This window comes from Rhinatrema bivittatum, chromosome 2 (genome assembly GCF_901001135.1).
Source record: "Rhinatrema bivittatum chromosome 2, aRhiBiv1.1, whole genome shotgun sequence".
NCBI classification, from domain to species: domain Eukaryota; kingdom Metazoa; phylum Chordata; class Amphibia; order Gymnophiona; family Rhinatrematidae; genus Rhinatrema; species Rhinatrema bivittatum.
The window spans coordinates 411,156,123-411,176,960 of record NC_042616.1 but is presented as its reverse complement, the minus strand read 5'-3'; the positions used below and the strand labels follow the sequence as shown (position 1 = coordinate 411,176,960).

Below are 20,838 nucleotides of genomic sequence, written 5' to 3'. Positions count from 1 at the left end.
CTATTTCTGTATCTTTCTGCCACATTTTCTTAGTCTCAGATTCCATTTCTCAGTACCCAATCTCTCGCTCTGTCCGTATGTAGTATTGCATAATCACTTGGTACTTACACTTCTATTAGCAATGCCATTTTGTTTGTGTTTTTCTTCTTTACCATTGTGGATGGTTTTCTAGATCACGCTTTCTCTTAGTTGGAATAGGAATATCTCAGGTGATCAGTGCCTCTTCATTTTTCTCTAATTCTGTCAAGGTCAGGATCCTAGCATTTTTCTGGTACAGTGATGTTAGAGCGTTTGTTTTCCAGTGCATCCTTACTGAATCAAACATTGTACAGAAAGGTACATTTGCTGTGCATTCCTGCCCATGCTCTTGGTGCCATATTTTCTTGCTGCTCTTCTTTGAGTGTGTACCTTATCACAATACAGTACCCCTCCCACACCTTACACTGCATTATTGCACTTTACTGGAAGATCAATACAAATACTGAAACACAAGACTCTACAACCCATCTACTTGATGTTATCCTGAAATGTACACTTCAATTTTTTGTTTTCCTAGCTTTTATGGCTACTATTAGCTTTTTCTACTACTAGGTTTATGTTCCTGCTTTAGAGAGTTTTATAAGGCTTCCTTTATGTTCTTGAAGCACCATCTTCTTGTTCTGCTTCAGACAGGCATCACACACTTGGTCATTTTGTAAAATTTCTTTAAAATGCCTACATTGGAAATTACACCAAAGGAATCTGCTTCCTGGTTCACTTTTGCTAGCAGCTTGTTCATAGGCTTACAACAGACTTCCTTGTAAACATGTACCAGTTTATTTAACCTCTTCCTCTTTTGTCCCAAGATCAAATGATCTCATGTGGTGTTCTCACACTTCCCCCAACTGCTCTATGATTCAGCATTCATTTTCAAAATCACACCGCAGGAAAAAAGGTTCAGGGTCCAAGTCTCTTCCGCTCAAATTCTCAGTACACCCACCCCCTTGCCTCATTCCAAATATATTTCTTGGCCATAGGATGAAAGGAAGTGTAACTCAAGAAAATAAAATGCAGTCCCCAAGCTGAAAGGATTGAAAGAAGAGAGATTTATTCCCCCATAAATAGAGTATACATACATTGTGCTACTCAATCTCCCACATTTACATTGAAAATATCTACACACAGAGTCAAAGGACAAAGAGATCAGTGATTAGACAGCAAACAACTCACAAAATGCACTCCAGCCCCCCCCCAAAAAAAATAAAAATTCAGAAAAGAAATAAAAATATATTTTCTATATAAGACACAGTGGAATCAATCATAAAGGCATTTGGCCTCTAGAAGCTTCCGAGAGGCTCACACACTTTGCACAGCCAAAGGAAACAATGCAATTTGGGTTAGTGTGATACACCCCAATCTTCCTGTACAATGACCGGAGAAAAAAAAATCCAAAATATGTCCTTTGCTAGTCCCTTTCACTAAGAAATATTGCTTCACTCTCCATAAAGGAACTTCTGCCAAGGGTACAAGATTGCCCATGAGAGATCTACCTTCAACCTTGGATACTGGTGCTTCTTGTGGTTTCATAACTTTAACTCTACTTTTAATTGTTTTTTAAATATTTAATTTTAATGCTGTAACATTACTACTTGTACACTTGTCAAGAAATAGGTATCCCTGATGGTATAACAATGGGCACAATCCAAGCAGGGATGTGAGTTCAAACTGCCAAATGAACCAACCCAAGGGGGCTGTATGCTCGGAGTCTTTAAGGGGCTAATTTCCCATAGTAGATGGCTATCTTTCCCTAAAAAAAAGCAAACGAAGGGAGGCCCAAATGCACACTTTAAAGAGGGTAATTTAAAACAGCCCATCTAGGGCAGAAGTCCACATGTAGAAAGTAGTGTTCAGCCCAGATTTTCAAAGCAGACTTATGCTTGTAAATTTGCTTTAAAAACTAGCACATGTATGCAGAATCCTGCACGGCCCCAAAAATTGCGTTTCAAAATTCTCAAGTATGAACATAAATGGTTTTTCCCACCCCCAGGAATGCCTCTTTCAAGCACGCCAAAAAGTATTCATGAAATCTCTTCTGCAGGTATTTTAATAGGTATAATCCCTGGGGGTAATCTTAAAAAGCTCATTTACATCCTCAAATGCTTTTGAAAATCGAGCACTAAATGCATAAAATAAAATCCAACACACATTTTTATATATTTCTTTTTCATATCTTATGCTTCTACTGCTGGGTCTGAGGAGTATGGCGGGAAGGCTAAATCATTTCCAGTAGATTATATGATTATATTCTTCCATTTGTCACATTGTAGCCTTGCACAAACCCTTTGAGGAGCAGGATGGGCTCGGGGTGAATGATAATGGGCACATTTTTATATATTTAAAATTAAGAAAAAAGCCTTGAGGGCCTATTTTCTGTCCCTGTTATGTTCTAGGTACTGATAAATAAATACTGGTTTGATTTTAGTGTGAGTAGATGGAATGGTACTTATCAGCTCATTTGTAAACACAGCAAGGCATGCTAAAACCAGCTAATTCTGCAGCTGCAAGATTGCTTTACTGGGCTAACCTGCATCATCACTTCTTCCAGAGCCACTGTGCTCTGTCGCAGGCAGCCATCGAAGCAGTCTCTCAGCTCCCTGGAAAGTTAAAAGGGTTGGACATGGAACTTCCACTTCCTAGTCATTCCCGAAGCATGGCAAGAGCAGAGGATGTGACCACTCCAGGGATAACAAGCAAGAAATCCAATCGGGACAGCCAGCAACTTATATTAATGTAGCAGTTACTGGAGAACAGCAGGATTACGCTTTAAAAAAAAAGTTTCAAAATCCCAAACTTTATTGCTGTGGTATTTAAAAACATACCCATACCTAGACCAATTCATATTTGTAGAGCTGAACATCTCAACTAGAATTGATGGAAAGGGCTGAAATCAACCAATTTGAGGAATATGACTACAAGGCATGCTTAGTATGGAGACTTGCAGGAATCTGCTCCTGCAAGCAGAACTACCCACCACAGCTACTGTGTACATGATGAAGTGTGCACCATGGAAAGGACAATAGCAGAAGCAGGGTAGCATTTGCTTTTAAAGTCATAGCACTGCCTCCCTCCGGTCTCACTCAGGATTCTCCACTCGTCAGAATATTTTTACCTCCTGCCTGTGACTATTTTGTTTATAAGCAGAAAGGGGCAGGGTTCATTCTGATCACTTGGGAGTGGCACAGACACCACTGCTGCTGGCAACTTTTCAGATATGATATAAACTCAGAAGCATGAGAGTGGCTAAATAGTAGCAGCTTTCAAAAAAAAGAAGTGCTCCTTGGTTTTCCTGAGGAATGAAAACCCAATAGAAAAAAAGACTGGGGGGAAAGGGAGCAGTAGGAGAGGGGGAAAGAAGCTGTTTCTCCCAGTTGCTCAATATAAAAATATTTCATTTTTGCATGGCACTGCTGCTTTAAGAATGCGTGTGTGTGTGTGGCGCCAAGGAGTGGGCACAAGAGTTTCTCCTTCAGTCAATGGCCTATTCAAACACAGGAAGAGAAAGCCATTAAAGAAGGAAGTTAAAGCCACAATCTCTTACTTCATTTAATTTTTTTTTTAGTCATTACAAAAAAAGCTAATATTTTAAAGCAGTTAAGTGATTTAACAAAAACAAAACAAAAAACCAAGAGTAAAGTGTTTCTCCCCAGCAACAGGTGCTCAGTGCAGATACTCATGAGACCCTCTCTCTCTCTCTGTTAAATGTCAGGAGCACAGGCTTCTCACATTGTGGAGGAGGAGGAGGGGGAAGGAAGAGGGGTGTGACAGGAGTTATGGATGGATATGGACATGGTGCACAGGTAGCCGAGAAGTGATCCTCCATCATTTTCCTGCATCCAGAAGGGAGAAAGTGACCACTGATCACCCCAAAAAAAAAAAATCTTCAGCCATCTGTCAGGAAACTGTACCAACACTTTTTCCTGCCCGTTCCTCCCCCCCTTCCCTGACTGTTGAGCATGCATAAAAAAAGGTCATTAATTCAGGTAATCCTCCTCTCATTGTCTTCTGATCTTGGGGTTTTAACGGTTACTAGAAAATGACAACAGGGCCGCTAAAGGATCAGATTTTTATTTATTTATTTTTTATTGACCTTTCCCAGGAGCAGGTTCCCCCCCAAATAAAAAGGTTTACTTAATGAACACAAAAGAAGCACCATCACTACTCATACACACAGCAGAAGGTGCTCTGGTACCCGGCCTCCAGCAGCCAGAACCCATTGTGACGAGGCACTGTGTCAGTGGCACACTGAGGCTTGGTTCTCATGGAACCTAGCTCAGAGGCAAAAAAACCCTGCAAAAGTTCCAAGCTCCCCGTGCTAGACTTCCATCCCCCAACCCCCTGAAATTTTGACCCCCACCTCTCCTTTCCAGGAGAAGCTTACAGCAGTTAATAGGTCACCTCCAGCTCTATAGAGAAGAAACTCGGCATGTTTTTTGGGGGGGGGGGGGGGGGGTGAGGAGAATCACCACCAGCCCTAAGCCGGTGAGAGTAAGGTATGGATGATAAAATCCAGGATGCTAGAGCAGAGGAGAAGGTGCAGATTGCTGAAGCTGGCAATGCAACCCTCCCACCCCGAGACACAGGAGGGAGGGGGAAATCAGAGAAACACACGTCCTGATGTAAAGAAGGATCCTTCTCTCCCCTTCATCTCTCTTCCCATGGCTCTGCTTTCCTCAGTCACCCCTTGCTGTGAGGGCCTGGGGATTCAGGGAAAAGAGCCAGTGAATCATTCTGAATCCTGAGCGCAAGTCTTGTGTGCACTTGGTGACTGTCAAAGGTGACCCCATGAATCCACAGGGGGGAACTGGTCTACATCACCGATCTCATTGTACATCTGTCCGCCCATCGTGAAGGTCAGCTTGTACCGGAGCCTCACCTTTTCCTGCAAGGGAAGATCAGGCCTGATTGACATTTAAGAAAAACACCAACATGACACATACGTCCTTGTCCACCCTCTTCAGCAGGGATGGAGAACAGCAGAACTGGCCAATTAGAAGCAGCACCCCGACCTCACCACTGGAAGTCTCAGCGGGATTCAAATGCATCCCAGAAACAAATCAGATTCTGGAGGCTCACAGGAGTGTACTAACAATACATTTTCAAACATAAATTTGATAACAACCCATACAGAGCTGAATCCCACACATACAAAGTGTGCCACGTGCCTTGGCGATTTAGTGGCTAGTGACATGTAAAATGTCCACACTAACATCTACGAACATACTTTTGAAAATCTAAAAGCATATGCATAAATGATTTCCCCGCCCCAGTTCCAACCACAGAAGGCTTATTTGCAGTTCATGGTAAAGTATATGTGAAATAGCTTCTGCACATACTGATCCTGTTTACAACCCCTGCGGTAATTTTCAAAAAGTAGCTTGACGTGCTGAAATGCTCAGACTCCTCCAGTAGGGGGCTGGAAGTTTTTCCAGAAAAGGTACTTACAATTTCTCATTGTGTGCTAAGCCTTAAACAACAGAGAAAAGAACCTTCTTATTAAAAGGGTTTTCTCCTGGCCAGTTCTGTAGTTGAGCCCGTAGGACTGTGTGCAAGAGGTTCCAGTTTGAAGCTCTGGCCCATCAAGCAGGCGTGGCTCAAGGAAGTTGTGGAAGCGATGCCCTTGAATCTAGTGGGTGGGAGGGATGACAGGAAGGTGGCAGCTCCCACAGAGACCCTGACTGCTGCAAAAGAAGTGCTAAGAAATCCACACCCGGGGGAGGGGGGTACTTCCCCCTCCAGCCCTGGGACAGAGGAAGTACACAGCCACCTGGGCAGTCACAAAGGGACAAACAGGGATGGGCGGGTGAGAAATTTACATCTACTAAAGATGTTTATAGCTACACAGCAGTTAATCTCGCATGCCTAACTCGAGTTACCATTAGGCTGAGGTGACCGGAGGGAATACTATTACCTTCTGTGGGTTGGCGAGCAGCAGCACTTGTGTGATTGCAGTGGGGGGTACGATGGGACTGAATGCTGGAAGCTCTGTGCCGGAAGGAGGCTGCAGCTTCACTTTCATCACCTAAGAGAGGGGAACAAATAATAATCTGAAGAGAGAGAGAAAATATAGAACGAATGTAAGCGAGGGCAGGGGGCACATTTGCCAGACACTAAAAAAACTCAAAAAAACAAAAGACATTAAAAAACTATGAATTCACTATGACTGGTTCGAATGCTCCTGAGGCACGATGAAGCAGACCAGCTTACTGCCAGTGGTGGTAACTTGGGGGTTTCTTGGCACAGTGGCAACTAGGCAAAAATACAAGATCAAAGGTGGGTGGGGAGTAGAAGTACTTTACTGGTCTCCTAAAATCAATAAGGATTCTGATGTAAGCACTCTACAGAGGAGTTCTTAACACAGGTGAATTTTGCAAAATTCTATATCCACTGTAGGTTTTCTTGAGCGTACCCACAGACTAGGAACAGCACACGCAGGCAATCACTGTCCAAGGTCAGTTATGTGCAGATTAATAATCTATGCAGACAAGAGGGCGGCTTTCCAGAGCCTCCCAGTTTGTCAACTTTTGCAAGATAAGACATGCCAGCGTTCCAAGACTACTCCACTAAAGAAACCACCAACAAGTGAAACGTCATCTTACTGTGATGAATTGTTCAAAAGGAAAATTTGATTCACTCCACTCTCTACCCTGCAAGGATGAAAACAATTTTCTGTGAGATGGCCCCAGTTTAAGATTTCCCTCAAGACACTGAAGATAAATCCTAGGACATATGAGGCCTCTCTCTCCTTCTCTTTTTGGACAGCGCTGGATTAAGCTCCTACTGTTATCTTCACTGATGCAGAGTTTCCCAGCCCAGTCTTGGTGCCTCACCTAACAGGTTTGGCTTTCCACAGACCCACCATGAATATGCATGTGATGGAGTTGCACACTTTGTGAAATCCAGTGCTGAATCCATGTGTGTAAGTACTAAGGGAAAGACTGTTTCCTATATGAAGGATTAGATGAAAAATATTACCCATGAGTGTCGTGTCCCCCCCAAAAGACACATCCTGAAAATTTGGCATGGATGGATCAACGAAGGCAAAATTTATACGTGTCCCCCACTCACAGACACGATGAGCTCATGCATTAGGCTACTTTTCTTCCTTTGAAAAGTAAGCTTAAAAAAAAAAAAAGATGTAATACATTGATGGAAAAAAAATGTATTAAAATCTACAATTTACTTATGGGCCTATTTCATAACTTAAGGATGGCTTGTTTTTCAGATGGGTGTAATTTTTCTTAACCTGTATTTAAGAAATATATCTTGGCATATTGTTGATACTCATTAGGCTGCAGGGGCAAAAGCATAGCTGTACCAGTGCATGAAATCAGAAGCTTGGCAAGAGATGTGCCAAAGTGTGCAGTAGAGGCAAGCAGGAAGAGTTTCTTTCAGTTGTTGCTGCTTTCACCTCCTATAAATGATTATCAGTGCAAAGCAGGCTGATAACCAAGAGGTCATGGGAACAGCAATGCTTGAGGGAATGTCCATCATTTCTCAGAGCCTTCTCGTGATGTACCAGCACCGTGGTACCACTATTGGTACAATGTGAAGAAGAACAGAGAATGCAGAGGAAACAAAAGAGGAAAAGCGTGAAGGGAGAAGAGCAAAGTGAAGAGAAGGATGGTGAGCCAGATGAGAGGAGAAACTGGAACCCTGCACCACCGTAGGAAGGTAAAGCTAGGCTTGGAGCGGGGGGGGGGGGGGGGGGGGGGGAAGGAGAGACAGGAGCCTAAGCAGGCTGTATAAGAATAGTTGTGGTGGGAAAGGAAAACTCTAGAATGAAGAGGAAATTGGGCATTATTCAGTATCAGAAACCATTTTTTGTGCAGATGCATCTTAGATGCGAATATGCAGCTTTACAGTCACTGTCGCATGCACCAGAAAGTCAGCGACTGAATTCTTCTTACCTCCCCTTTTCCTAAACGACTAATCTGCTGAGCTCAGAATGAGCAAAACTGTATTTTACCTAATAAAAGTCTCATTAGCATATATCTAGCTAGCTATATTTCGGGGGAGGGGCTAATACAAATGGACCTGAAATTTCATGCTCTAGGCCAGCCTGGTGGGTCAGTGGAGGTGCTGCCTTGGAGAGGACCTGGGTTCAATGCTTGGATCAGGTCTTCTACTCCTCAAGCCAGCTGGGGCTGGGAATGTTGTAGAGGCAGTGCTCACAGCCCTGGGCTGGAGGAAGGGAATACCAGTCATTGCACAATGGGGACAACGAATGGCCAGATTCTGTACACATGGACCAAGTTCCTCAAGATTTTATGCCAAAAATACATTTTTCAAAAGAAAAAGACAAGTGATTTAACCTGAGTTAATTTAATCCTTGCATCTAACACCAAGCTGGTATCTCGATGTGTGTGTATATTCCATTCTGTCACAGCAGCAGGAGAGGTGCTGCTGTCCTATTTCACAGGGAAATATATTAAAATCCAAAATGCAAATTAGTTAGCAAAGCAAGGTCTCCCCATTGCAACAAGCCTATAGGATGTTCTATGCAATCTTTATGCACCTACTGTTTATGATAGGCCTTGAAAAATTCTTTGAATCTAGGAGACTTCTCTCGATCCCCCTTCATCCCTGTTATCTCCATTGGATTTGAAGAACAGGGGGTTGAGGGGAGGGACCCCTCCAAGGTCTGCTGTAGCTCTTTTAGAGACCGATTTACTATTTATTTATTTATTTATTTTATTTATTTATTTAAATTCTTTTTATATACTGATGCTCAAGACCAAGTCTTATCGTACCGGTTTACAACAGAACTAGGGGGAAAACCAATTAACATCGGTATAGAAGGCAAAGTTACAAAAAACAGGGAGCATAAACATGGGCGTCAGAAGAGAAGAAGAAGTTCAAACGAGTACAATTGGAGAGTAATGTAACAAAATAGGCAGCAAACAATTGATAAAACAGAGTATCTGAATTTCGACGGGAAATTTGTCCTAAGTAGTTTCTAGCATAAATTCCAGAGGGTGAAGGATCAGAGGAGGTAATCGGGGGGGGGGGGGGGGGGCGGCGGCGGCAGTGACAGGTGTGGAGAGACGGAGGTGATAGGGAAAGGGTGGGAAGGTAAAAGGGGTGGGTGAGTCAGTACAGGTTGATCGAATGTTCCTTCAGCGGTATGCTTGAGCGAACAGCCAGGTTTTCAGTTTTTTTCTGAAGGAGAGCTGGCATTGTTCCTGGCGTAGATCTGGGGGTAGTGAGTTCCAATGGAGAGGTCCCGCTGTGGATAATGCTAGTTTATGAATGGAGCTGTGAACCGCAGATTTGTTTGGGGGGGCCTGGAGAGAGCCTTTGTATGCGGATCTAATCGGCCTTGCGGAGGCATGGAGTTCGAGAAGGTTGGAAAGTTGGAGTGAGGATTGCTGGTAGACAGATTTGTGAATGATGGTAAGAGTCTTGAAGAGTATTCTATAGTGGATGGGTAGCCAGTGTAGGATTTTTAGTATTGGTGTGATGTGGTCCTTACGACGTGTGTTAGTAAGGATCCTGGCCGCTGCGTTTTGCAGCATCTGTAGAGGTTTAGTAGAAGAGGCGGGGAGACTGAGCAATAGTGCGTTGCAGTAGTCAATCTTTGAAAACAGTATGGCCTGAAGAACTGAGCGGAAATCGCGGAAGTGTAGGAGCGGTCTTAGCGGTTTTAGGACCTGTAGCTTAAAGAAGAATTCTTTGGTTGTGGTATTAATGAACTTTTTGAAGTTCAATCTGGAGTCAAGGGTGGCCCCCAGGTTTCTCACCTGGTTTACTAGTGGTATAGTTGTGTTATTGGCGAAGGTGCTATTGTCGCTAGAAGAGATGACAAGGAGTTCTGTTTTGGACGTATTAACAACCAAGTTGAGACTCGAGAGAAGGAGGTTGATGGTGTGCAGGCAGCTGTTCCAATAGTTTAGGGTAGTGGAGATGGGGTCCGAGATGGGGATTAGGATCTGCACGTCGTCCGCATGTATAAAGTGGGTGAGGTTGAGGTTACTGAGTAGTTGGCATAAAGGAAGTAGATAGATATTAAACTGTAGGGGAAAGTGTTGAACCCTGTGGTACTCCTTGATTAGAAGGTACAGGGTGGGATTCTTTGTCGTTTATTTTAACTTTGTAGTGCCTATTGTTGAGGAAGGATTTGAACCAGAGAAATGCCGAGCCGGAGATGCCTATTTCCATTAGACGGTTGATGAGGATAGTATGGTTTACAGTGTCGAACGCCGCAGAAATGTCGAGAAGAGCTAGAAGGTAGGATTGGCCCTTGTCAAGGCCCATCAGGATATTGTCCGTTAATGAAAGAAGGAGAGATTCTGTGTTTAGGCGTTTCCTGAATCCGAATTGAGAAGGGTAGAGTATATTGTGGGAGTCAAGGTAGTCTGTGAGTCGAATGTTGACCAGCTTTTCCATTAGCTTGGCTATAAAAGGTAGGTTTGCAATGGGGTGGAAATTTACAGGGTTGGCTGGGTCCAGGTTGGGTTTTTTTTTAATAAGGGTTTCAGAATAAGGGACAGAACCTTGACTGAGGGAGCAATTAATGATGTCTGCCAGAGCTTTAGAGATAGTGTTAGGAACGGTGAGCAGGAGTTAGGTCGGTATTTGGTCCAATGGATGTGATGAAGGTTTCATGTTCTTGATTATCGATTCAATTTCCAAGGATGATGTGGGTTCCAAAGATACAAGTGTCTGTTTGTGGATAGCTGGGGAGTAAAGTTGGCTCGGTGGAGGAGGGGTGTTTGATGATGTGTTAGATGTTACCAGAGGAGCAAGTAAATTTTTTATTTTATTGCCAAAGTAGATTGCCAGCTCTGTAGATTTGTTTTGGGCTTCTTCTTCTGGAATGGTATGGAATGGGAATGGTAAGGGGAACAGGGGTGGTAAGGGCTGCGACATATGAGAAAAGAGTTTTCGGGTCGTAGAGGAAGCCGTGTATTTTTTCGGCGTAGAAGTCTTGTTTAGTACGAAGAATGGCGGTTCTATAATAGTTCATTGCGGTTTTGTAAGAAGCATGTGAGGTAGGGGAGGGATCCTTCCGCCAGTGTTGTTCTTTGTGTTGTAGGTCTTGTTTGAGTTTTTTTAGTTCTGTTGAGAACCAGGGTTTTTTGTTGGTTCAGGCTGGATTGATAACTTTGGAATACATGGGGCAGATTTTGTTTGCTACTGCGTGCGTGATAGTTAACCAAGAGTTAATAGCGGTGTTGGGGTCGGAGAGGTCCAGGTTAGTTAGGACCGTGGCAAGGCTGTTGCTGAGTGTATCCATGGAACATGGTTTCCTGAACTGAATGGGAGTTTTAGTGACCATGGGAGTCTGCTTTTGTTTTATTGATAATTCTGTAACTATCAGCGAGTGATCTGACCAAGGGAAGGGGGTACAAGTAGGAGGGGAGATGGGCGAGATGGTTTCATTTATGAATATAAGGTCTAGCGTGGGGCCTGCCTTGTGCATGGGATTGTTTATGTTCAATATATTTTTATTGAGTGAATGCACGGATGTATAACACAGTCGAGTCATCAAACCAACAGCACGTCAAGAAACAAAACAGCATGACCCCATGCAAACACTGATATTTGTACACTCCTTTGCAGTACATCTTAATGTGAACCCGCTTACCCCCCCCCCCCCCCCCCCCCCCCTCCTCCGGAGACCAAACCCAAACAACAACAATGTCCAGACAATTCCCATGATGTTAGATCAATCACTGAGAGCCAAACTGCGCGCTCTATGGGGCAGAGACTGTAGGTATAGGTTCCAGGTGCGCAGAAAGGTCTCCCGCCGCTTAGGCGAAGATCGAGCGTAGATAGCGTCCATCTGCATTAATTTATGAAAGTGAATTCGCCACAGCCAAAAGGACGGCGGTTCCGGGTCCCGCCAATGAAGAAGAATAAGCTTCTTCCCAACCAGTCCAGCTTTTTGAAGTAGCAGCCGTGACCCCCAATCCGCCACCAGATGGCGCGTGATACATTGAAACAACCAGAGGTATGGAGACACCGGTAAACATACCCCCACCAGGTTCCCTAAATACCCAACAATACTTCCCCAGTACTTGGCCAGTGTGGGACAATCCCAGAAGACATGAGCCATACTGCCCAACTGCGCCCGGCAACGTAAGCATTGATCAGTGTCGGCTATGCCGGCTTTACATGCAATTAAAGGGGCTATGTACGCCCTGCACAAGAATTTAAAATGCATCTCTCGAAGGTACATATTACCAGTAAGAGGCAGTGTACTCCGTAAACTATAAGAGATGATGCGAGCATTAAGCCGAAATGAACCATCCCGGTTCCAGCGGTCTACAAAAGTGTGGCATAGCTCCACATGGGTACCCCTCGCCAATTTCGTATAATAAGAGGCAAGGGAAGGGTCGATGGTTCGGTCCAAATGCAACACCCCATCCAAAGCTTTAAATGTTGCCAGATGTTGGGCAGGGATTGTTTATATTTTGTTTGAAGCCCATAGCCTGGAAGGAGGAAAGAAGGGCTTCGCAATTGCATGAGGGAGAAGGGGAGTCCACATGGATGTTGAAGTCTCCTAAGATAATAGCTGGGGAGTTGGAGTTGATGTGTTTGGCTATAATTTCAATGAGAGGAGAGGGATCGGATTCTAGGAGCCCTGGGGGGGGCGTATATAAGGCAGATTTGAAGCTGGGTGGATTTGAATAGTCCGATTTCCAGTTTGGTCGTCGATTTAAAGGCTTGCTGGGATAGTTTCAGTTCTTTTTTTGCAGCTAACATTATTCCTCCCCCTCTTTTTTTGGGTCTGGGGATGGAGAAGAAATCATATAGTTGTGTTGGACGTTGGTTAATTAGGGCAGTATTTGTGCTTTTCAGCCAGGTTTCGGTAATGGCGCAGATGTCCAGTTGAGTGTCCAGGAGGTGGTCGTTGAGCAAGTGAGATTTTTTTGAGAGCAATTTACTAAAGGCCATTTTCCCATTCTGTGTCTATGGGTGGCTGGTGGGCGTGAGGATCGCCTGGTAACATGCCTACCTGGTGCGAAGGTGGTGGACCTCACGCGTCACCTAGATAGGATTTTAGACAGTGCTGGGGAGGAGCCGGCTGTCGTGGTACATGTGGGCACCAACGACATAGGAAAATGTGGGAGGGAGGTTCTGGAAGCCAAATTTAGGCTCTTAGATAGAAAGCTTAAATCCAGAACCTCCAGGGTAGCATTCTCTGAAATGCTCCCTGTTCCATGCGCAGGTCAGCAGAGGCAGGCAGAGCTCCAGAGTCTCAATGCGTGGATGAGACGATGGTGGAAAGAAGAGGGATTCAGTTTTGTTAGGACCTGGGGAACCTTTTTGGGAAGGGCAAGTCTCTTCCAAAGGGATGGGCTCCACCTTAACCAGGGTGGAACCAGACTGCTGGCACTAACCTTTAAAAAGTAGATAGAGCAGCTTTTAAACTAGAACAAAGGGGAAAGCAGACAGTCGCTCAGCAGCGCATGGTTCGGAGAGAGGTATCTTCAAAGGATACTAATGATGCATTAGAATTAGGGCATCCCGACAGTGAGGTTCCAATAATTAGAAAAATAGTCCAAGTGCCTGTAACTAAAAACTCATCTGAGCTAAAAAATTCTAACTTATCCCTATCAATTAAAAAGCAGAATGAAAATACAAACAAAAAACAAACTTTGAAATGTTTGTATGCTAATGCCAGAAGTCTAAGAAGTAAGATGGGAGAATTAGAATGTATAGCAGTGAATGATGACATAGACTTAATTGGCATCTCAGAGACATGGTGGAAAGAGGATAACCAATGGGACAGTGCTATACCGGGGTACAAATTATATCGCAATGACAGAGAGGAGCACCCAGGAGGAGGTGTGCCACTTTATGTCCGGGATGGCATAGATTCCGACAGGATAAACATCCTGCATGAGACTAAATACAAAATTGAATCTTTATGGGTAGAAATCCCTTATGTGTCGGGGAAGACTATAGTGATAGGGGTATACTACCGTCCACCTGGTCAGGATGGTGAGACGGACAGTGAAATGCTAAGAGAAATTAGGGAAGCTAACCAAATTGGTAGTGCGGTAATAATGGGAGACTTCAATTACCCCAATATTGACTGGGTAAATGTATCATCGGGACACGCTAGAGAGATAACGTTCCTGGATGGAATAAATGATAGCTTTATGGAGCAATTGGTTCAGGAACCGACGAGAGAGGGAGCAATTTTAGATCTAATTCTCAGTGGAGCACAGGACTTGGTGAGAGAGGTAACGGTGGTGGGGCCGCTTGGCAATAGTGATCATAATATGATCAAATTTGATTTAATGACTGGAAGAGGAACAGTGTGCAAATCCAAGGCTCTCGTGCTAAACTTTCAAAAGGGAAACTTTGATAAAATGAGAAAAATTGTTAGATAAAAACTGAAAGGAGCAGCTACAACAGTAAAAAATGTCCAAGAGGCGTGGTCATTGTTAAAAAATACCATTCTAGAAGCACAGTCTAGATGTATTCCACACATTAAGAAATGTGGAAAGAAGGCAAAACGATTACCGGCATGGTTAAAAGGGGAGGTGAAAGAAGCTATTTTAGCCAAAAGATCTTCATTCAAAAATTGGAAGAAGGATCCAACAGAAGAAAGTAGGATAAAGAATAAATGTTGACAAGTTAAATGTAAGACATTGATAAGACAGGCTAAGAGAGAATTTGAAAAGAAATTGGCTGTAGAGGCAAAAACTCACAGTAAAAACTTTTTAAAATATATCCGAAGCAGAAAGCCTGTGAGGGAGTCAGTTGGGCCGTTAGATGATCGAGGGGTTAAAGGGGCATTTAGAGAAGATAAGGCCATTGCGGAAAGATTAAATAATTTCTTTGCTTCGGTGTTTATTGAAGAGGATGTTGGGGAGGTACCAGTAATGGAGAAGGTTTTCATGGGTAATGATTCAGATGAACTGAACCAAATCACGGTGAACCTAGAAGATGTGGTAGACCTGATTGATAAACTAAAGAGTAGTAAATCACCTGGACCGGATGGTATACACCCCAGAGTTCTGAAGGAACTAAAAAATGAAATTTCAGACCTATTAGTAAAAATTTGTAACCTATCATTAAAATCATAGAAACATAGAAATGACGGCAGAAGAAGACCAAATGGCCCATCCAGTCTGCCCAGCAAGCTTCCCTCATTTTTTCTCTCATACTTATCTGTTTCTCTTAGCTCTTGGTTCTATTTCCCTTCCACCCCCACCATTAATGTACCTGAATGTTCCCTTCCACCCCCACCATTAATTGTACCTGAAGACTGCAGGATAGCAAATGTAACCCCAATATTTAAAAAGGGCTCCAAGGGCGATCCGGGAAACTACAGACCGGTTAGCCTGACTTCAGTGCCAGGAAAAATAGTGGAAAGTGTTCTAAACATCAAAATCACAGAACATATAGAAAGACATGATTTAATGGAACAAAGTCAGCATGGCTTTAGCCAAGGCAAGTCTTGCCTCACAAACCTGCTTCACTTTTTTGAAGGAGTTAATAAACATGTGGATAAAGGTGAACCGGTAGATGTAGTATACTTGGATTTTCAGAAGGCGTTTGACAAAGTTCCTCATGAGAGGCTTCTAGGAAAAGTAAAAAGTCATGGGATAGGTGGCGATGTCCTTTCGTGGATTGCAAACTGGCTAAAAGACAGGAAACAGAGAGTAGGATTAAATGGACAATTTTCTCAGTGGAAGGGAGTGGACAGTGGAGTGCCTCAGGGATCTGTATTGTGACCCTTACTTTTCAATATATTTATAAATGATCAGGAAAGAAATACAACGAGTGAGATAATCAAATTTGCAGGTGACACAAAATTGTTCAGAGTAGTTAAATCACAAGCAGATTGTGATAAATTGCAGGAAGACCTTGTGAGACTGGAAAATTGGGCATCCAAATGGCAGATGAAATTTAATGTGGATAAGTGCAAGGTGATGCATATAGGGAAAAATAACCCATGCTATAGTTACACAATGTTAGGTTCCATATTAGGTAATACTACCCAAGAAAGAGATCTAGGCGTCATAGTGGATAACACATTGAAATAGCCAGTTCAGTCTGCTGCAGCAGTCAAAAAAGCAAACAGAATTGTTGGGAATTATTAGAAAGGGAATGGTGAATAAAACGGAAAATGTCATAATGCCTCTGTATCGCTCCATGGTGAGACCGCACCTTGAATACTATGTACAATTCTGGTCGCCGCATCTCAAAAAAGATATAATTGCGATGGAGAAGGTACAGAGAAGGGCTACCAAAATGATAAAGGGAATGGAACAGTTCCCCTATGAGGAAAGACTAAAGAGGTTAGGACTTTTCAGCTTGGAGAAGAGACGGCTGAGGGGGGATATGATAGAGGTGTTTAAAATCATGAGAGGTCTAGAACGGGTAGATGTGAATCGGTTATTTACTCTTTCGGATAGTAGAAAGACTAGGGGGGCACTCCATGAAGTTAGCATGGGGCACATTTAAAACTAATCGGAGAAAGTTCTTTTTTACTCAACACACAATTAAACTCTGGAATTTGTTGCCAGAGGATGTGGTTAGTGCAGTTAGTATAGCTGTGTTTAAAAAAAGGATTGGATAAGTTCTTGGAGGAGAAATCCATTACCTGCTATTAAGTTCACTTAGAGAATAGCCACTGCCATTAGCAATGGTAACATGGAATAGACTTAGTTTTTTGGGTACTTGCCAGGTTCTTATGGCCTGGATTGGCCACTGTTGGAAACAGGATGCTGGGCTTGATGGACCCTTGGTCTGACCCAGTATGGCATTTTCTTATGTTCTTATGTTCTTAAAAGGGCTTGGTAAATCATACCCTGATTACGCCACTTCAGAACGCTGGCAGAAAAACACAGCCAGCAGCCCCCAACCCAAATGGGATGTAAGCTTTTATACATTTATAATAATTGGTTCTGAATGGACTAGGTTTTGGCATCCCAATTTTTCTATTCCTCCAAGATCCCTTTACTTTCACAGAAGCACCTGTGATTTTCCATCATGGCATTAAAAAAGAAAAGAAAAACTTTGGCTACACCTTAACATAGCCCTTTGGGAAAACTTATCCCAACAGCTGGAGATAATTGTAGATCTTCGCCAAGATGTAAAGTTTTAAAGATTTTGTAAGATAGTACTTTGTAAAGAATAATTGAGCATGTTCTAAGATCCTGTCCTACTGTAAGAAACAATTGTTATGACAATTTTTTTTTTTTTTAAATACAAGTGGGAAAGCCAGAAGTTTGATAGGTAAGCTGAGTCAAGGAGTCTGGCTTGGCTTCAAAGCGAATTACATTCAGGTGCCTGCCTGAGTGTATTCCATTTCAATTTTCAAAGCCTTACGGCCCTGAGAGATATCTTCCAGCAGATGACATCATGTGCTAGCCCAAAATAATGCATGCAAATCTTGTGATGATCCATAATGGACATCATGAGACTGCAGTACAGGCAACATCTGAAACAGTGGACTTTTTTCTTCCACTGTTAAAAAAACAAAAACAAACAAACAAAAAAAAACCAGACAGTTTCCTGAGGAAAAAAGTGGAGGCCACTATAAAGATCATACTAAGGGAAAAAAGCCTTGGGGCCCAGCAGTCAAATCAAAAAAGAAACGCAAGTACTGAAAGTCCTAGCTAAGAAAATTAACAGGGCCAAGGAAAAAACCAAAGCAAAGATGCTTGATTCACGAAGACAAAATTTCTGACTGAAAACGTTCCTTCAAGGGAGAGTGCTTCAGACTGTCCTCGTGTTCAAGAACTGACTGAAGGAGCACTACAAGATGATGGCTGTACAGGAGATCCCATGCAGGCCCAGAAAAGCCTTTCCAGAAAGCTCTGTGAGATGCTCTGACAGTGACATTACCCATAATTGTGACTAGTTATCCTGCTTGACCCTAGAGACTCTGTTGTATCTATAAAGACTTTCTGTAATTGTTAAAAATCTTAAATAAGTGGAAAAAAAAAAGTTTATAATGGGTTTTGCCCTCCCATGTTATTAGAAGTGCCTACAGCCTCTCTATGCAACTATCATCAGTTTTAAATTTAAAAGGAAGAAATCCAGATTTGTGAAGTTTGTATAGATTAATACCACTCTATAACCAAGATAAGATTCTTCCTGCAGGGTTTGGGTTGAATATCTTACAGGCAAAATTTTCATCAGCTATTTCGAAAGCACAAACAGGTCTGTGCATTGAACAGACATTCTGTGGTTAATGCAAGATGCTTACTTGAGATTTTTCCGTGTTCTAAAGCCATGTGATTAACAGTTTGCGTTTAGAAAGGTTTTAGATGCGATATCTTGGACACACATGTATTTAATATTCTGAGTATATCAGTTCTTGCAGGTGACATGTTTTCAATGAACTAGTCTACCTTAAGATACTCCCATTCATTTTTCTCTCACTTAAATTTTAACGTTTTATAAACACAACCATGTGTACACCATTACACATATATCATAACTTCTCCATATTATTCATAAATAGTAGTAATCTTATAAATTCCACAGGTGCACCAAAACAAACAAACAAATCTTAATTTAAGCCAAGAATAGTTACTCACTCATCAAGAACCTTCCTCTGATCCATTAACTCCACTCTACATGTTCTCTCAACATATCCTCAGGGGAGAGGTTTAAAAACCCATGCAAAGCCAGTTTTTATTTACTTGCACTCAAATGTCACCTGGATTGGCTTTCTAAATGCAAAGCCTTCCCTGGAGCATTGTGTGTTCTGTCATTATGGTTTAGTACTTTTTCCTCTAAGTAAACTCAATGCCATTTGCAGCATGTTCAGAATTTGCTATGCTGTGTATGCTACGTACAAATAATATATATTATTAAGTGTACAACTAACAAAACAAAAGAAAAAGTGGAAAAAAAATCAGAGAAAATAATGAAAAAAGGTAGGGGAAGCAACAGAACCAAACAGGTAAGATATTTTGAAGAAAGCCAATACTATGACTTTAAAGCAGACACTTTTGTGCTCACCTTGCTTGGGTTAGTGCATTGAGCTGGCTAGGAATAAAACAGCCTAGTTACTGATAGCAATCATAGCCTCTCTATCAATTGTCATCTGCCTGGAGATCAACTTTTGGAAAAGGCAGAACATCAAATGTTCTTAAATATAATAAATCACTAAATCTACATGTTATGAAAAATAATTTTCTAGTTTACCAATCCCATAATAAAGATTAAGGATGTTGCAACTGGACCCTTGGGCTAAGGTGAGGTTAATGCTACCCATGGGGAGGAACCCCACAGGTTCTCAGCGTCAGCAGGTGGAGCTGGTCGGTGCAGAGGCCCAACTGGAGATTCACCACGACCAGCCCATGTTCCCCACAGGTTGAGTCCTTGGGTGCCGGGGCCAGCTGGATGGTGAAGAATCCAACATAGAGTAGGAAGACCAGCATGGAGAAGATAATCCATTCAGACCAGGGTCAGGGCAGGGGGCAGACAGCAGAGATGACAGGCTGAGGTTGGAGCAAGCGGCAGACAGCAAAGTCGAGAGGAAGTCAGAAGTCAGCCAAGAATCCAAACGAAGACTAAATCAGGAGGCAAGCCAAGGTTCAGAGCTGGAGAGTCAATCTAGAGAGAGGAAGGCTTGGAAGAACAGCTGGAGGAGGAGAGATGGACAGGAATCACCAGGCAAGACGCAGGAACACTAAGGAAGCAGGAACAGGCACCAGCAAAACAGGCAGGACAGGAATCAGGATAAACGTTGTAACCAGTAGCTCAAAGAGGCATCCATAGCAGGTTCGAGCAGGTCTTAAGTACTGAGGGCCTGTGACATCATCAGTGGGTGCTGTGGTGGTTTCTCCCACTGCCGGCTCTTTAAATGGTGGTGTGTCACACATGTGCGCGCGCGCGCCCAGGGATGTGCCACTCCGCTGAGCGACAGCCCTAGTTTTGTGTGTCGGGCCTTCGCAGCGGACAGCCGCATCTTTGGGGTCGAAGGCAATGCTACGAGCCGGAAGAGAGGTAAGCGCAGCCAGCCAAACGTAACAAAAGACAAACCAAAAATATATTTCTTCTAATAAAAAGTCTTCACTCAGTTATCTCTATCAATTTAGCAAAATCACTAACACTTTCTTTTTTTTAAAGCTCCATCCATATTGTGCCAGCAGCCGCAGCCCACAGTGGGCTGGACATGGCGACACCAATTCAGCACAGCATCATTAAGTCTTGCCAAGGTAAACATATGACCAGGGCTGGGCCTAGTGGCAAGCACACTATGTTGCTGCGTGGACGGAACCAAGTTTTATTCCTGGAGCCAGCTTCTGCTTCCTGAGTAGGGGGCGTCAGCCATCGCTCAACAGCAACACCTAGTGGCCAAAATTATGGCCACATTAGCAGGGTTCTAGGAAGAGCTGGTTTTGTGGCACCTGGCCAAGGCAGACACTTCAACTGGCTGAGTTGGAAGGGAGATATAAAAATAGGAACACACTATCCCACTTCCGATAGTTGTGAATGAAAGCTCATGCTGCCGTAGCCCAATAGAAGTTGGTTCCAATTGAGCTGGAAGTCCAAAGCAGCAGGAGGGGAACTGTTGGGGGACAGGGGAAAGAGGTGGGGAATAGGAGTAAATTCTTGACTCATTGGGTCTAGACTGCACCAAGAAACCAGCTAATGAGAGAAAAAATGGGTTACAACAGAAAGATCATGTTACGTGGTGCTGGGATCTGAAAACTGGCAGCAAGCTTTGCACATTTCAAAGTGTCCCATCTTGCACTCCACAAAGAAGACTACTGACAAAATACTAGTGAGTGAAATACAGTCCGTGCTTTCAGCTCTCTTGCTCTGGTCATCCAGGCTTGGTCTTACGTATATTTAACAATTACCTTGCAATTA

General features: G+C 43.1%; 1 protein-coding gene across 5 annotated transcripts in view; it reads right to left on the bottom strand.

Annotated features, from left to right (window-relative positions):
- Positions 1-1,070: 1,070 nt before the first annotated feature.
- The window catches only part of GGA1 (golgi associated, gamma adaptin ear containing, ARF binding protein 1), a 144,287-nt gene continuing 124,519 nt past the window's right edge, over positions 1,071-20,838 (bottom strand). For all 5 annotated transcript variants that reach the window (XM_029590100.1, XM_029590097.1, XM_029590095.1 and 2 more), the window contains 2 exons: positions 5,948-6,058; positions 1,071-4,918 (listed from right to left, as the gene is read on the bottom strand). In XM_029590100.1, the coding sequence (XP_029445960.1) occupies positions 4,808-4,918; positions 5,948-6,058 (222 nt within the window). In that variant the 3' untranslated portion in view covers positions 1,071-4,807. The remainder of the gene's footprint in view (positions 4,919-5,947; positions 6,059-20,838) is intronic.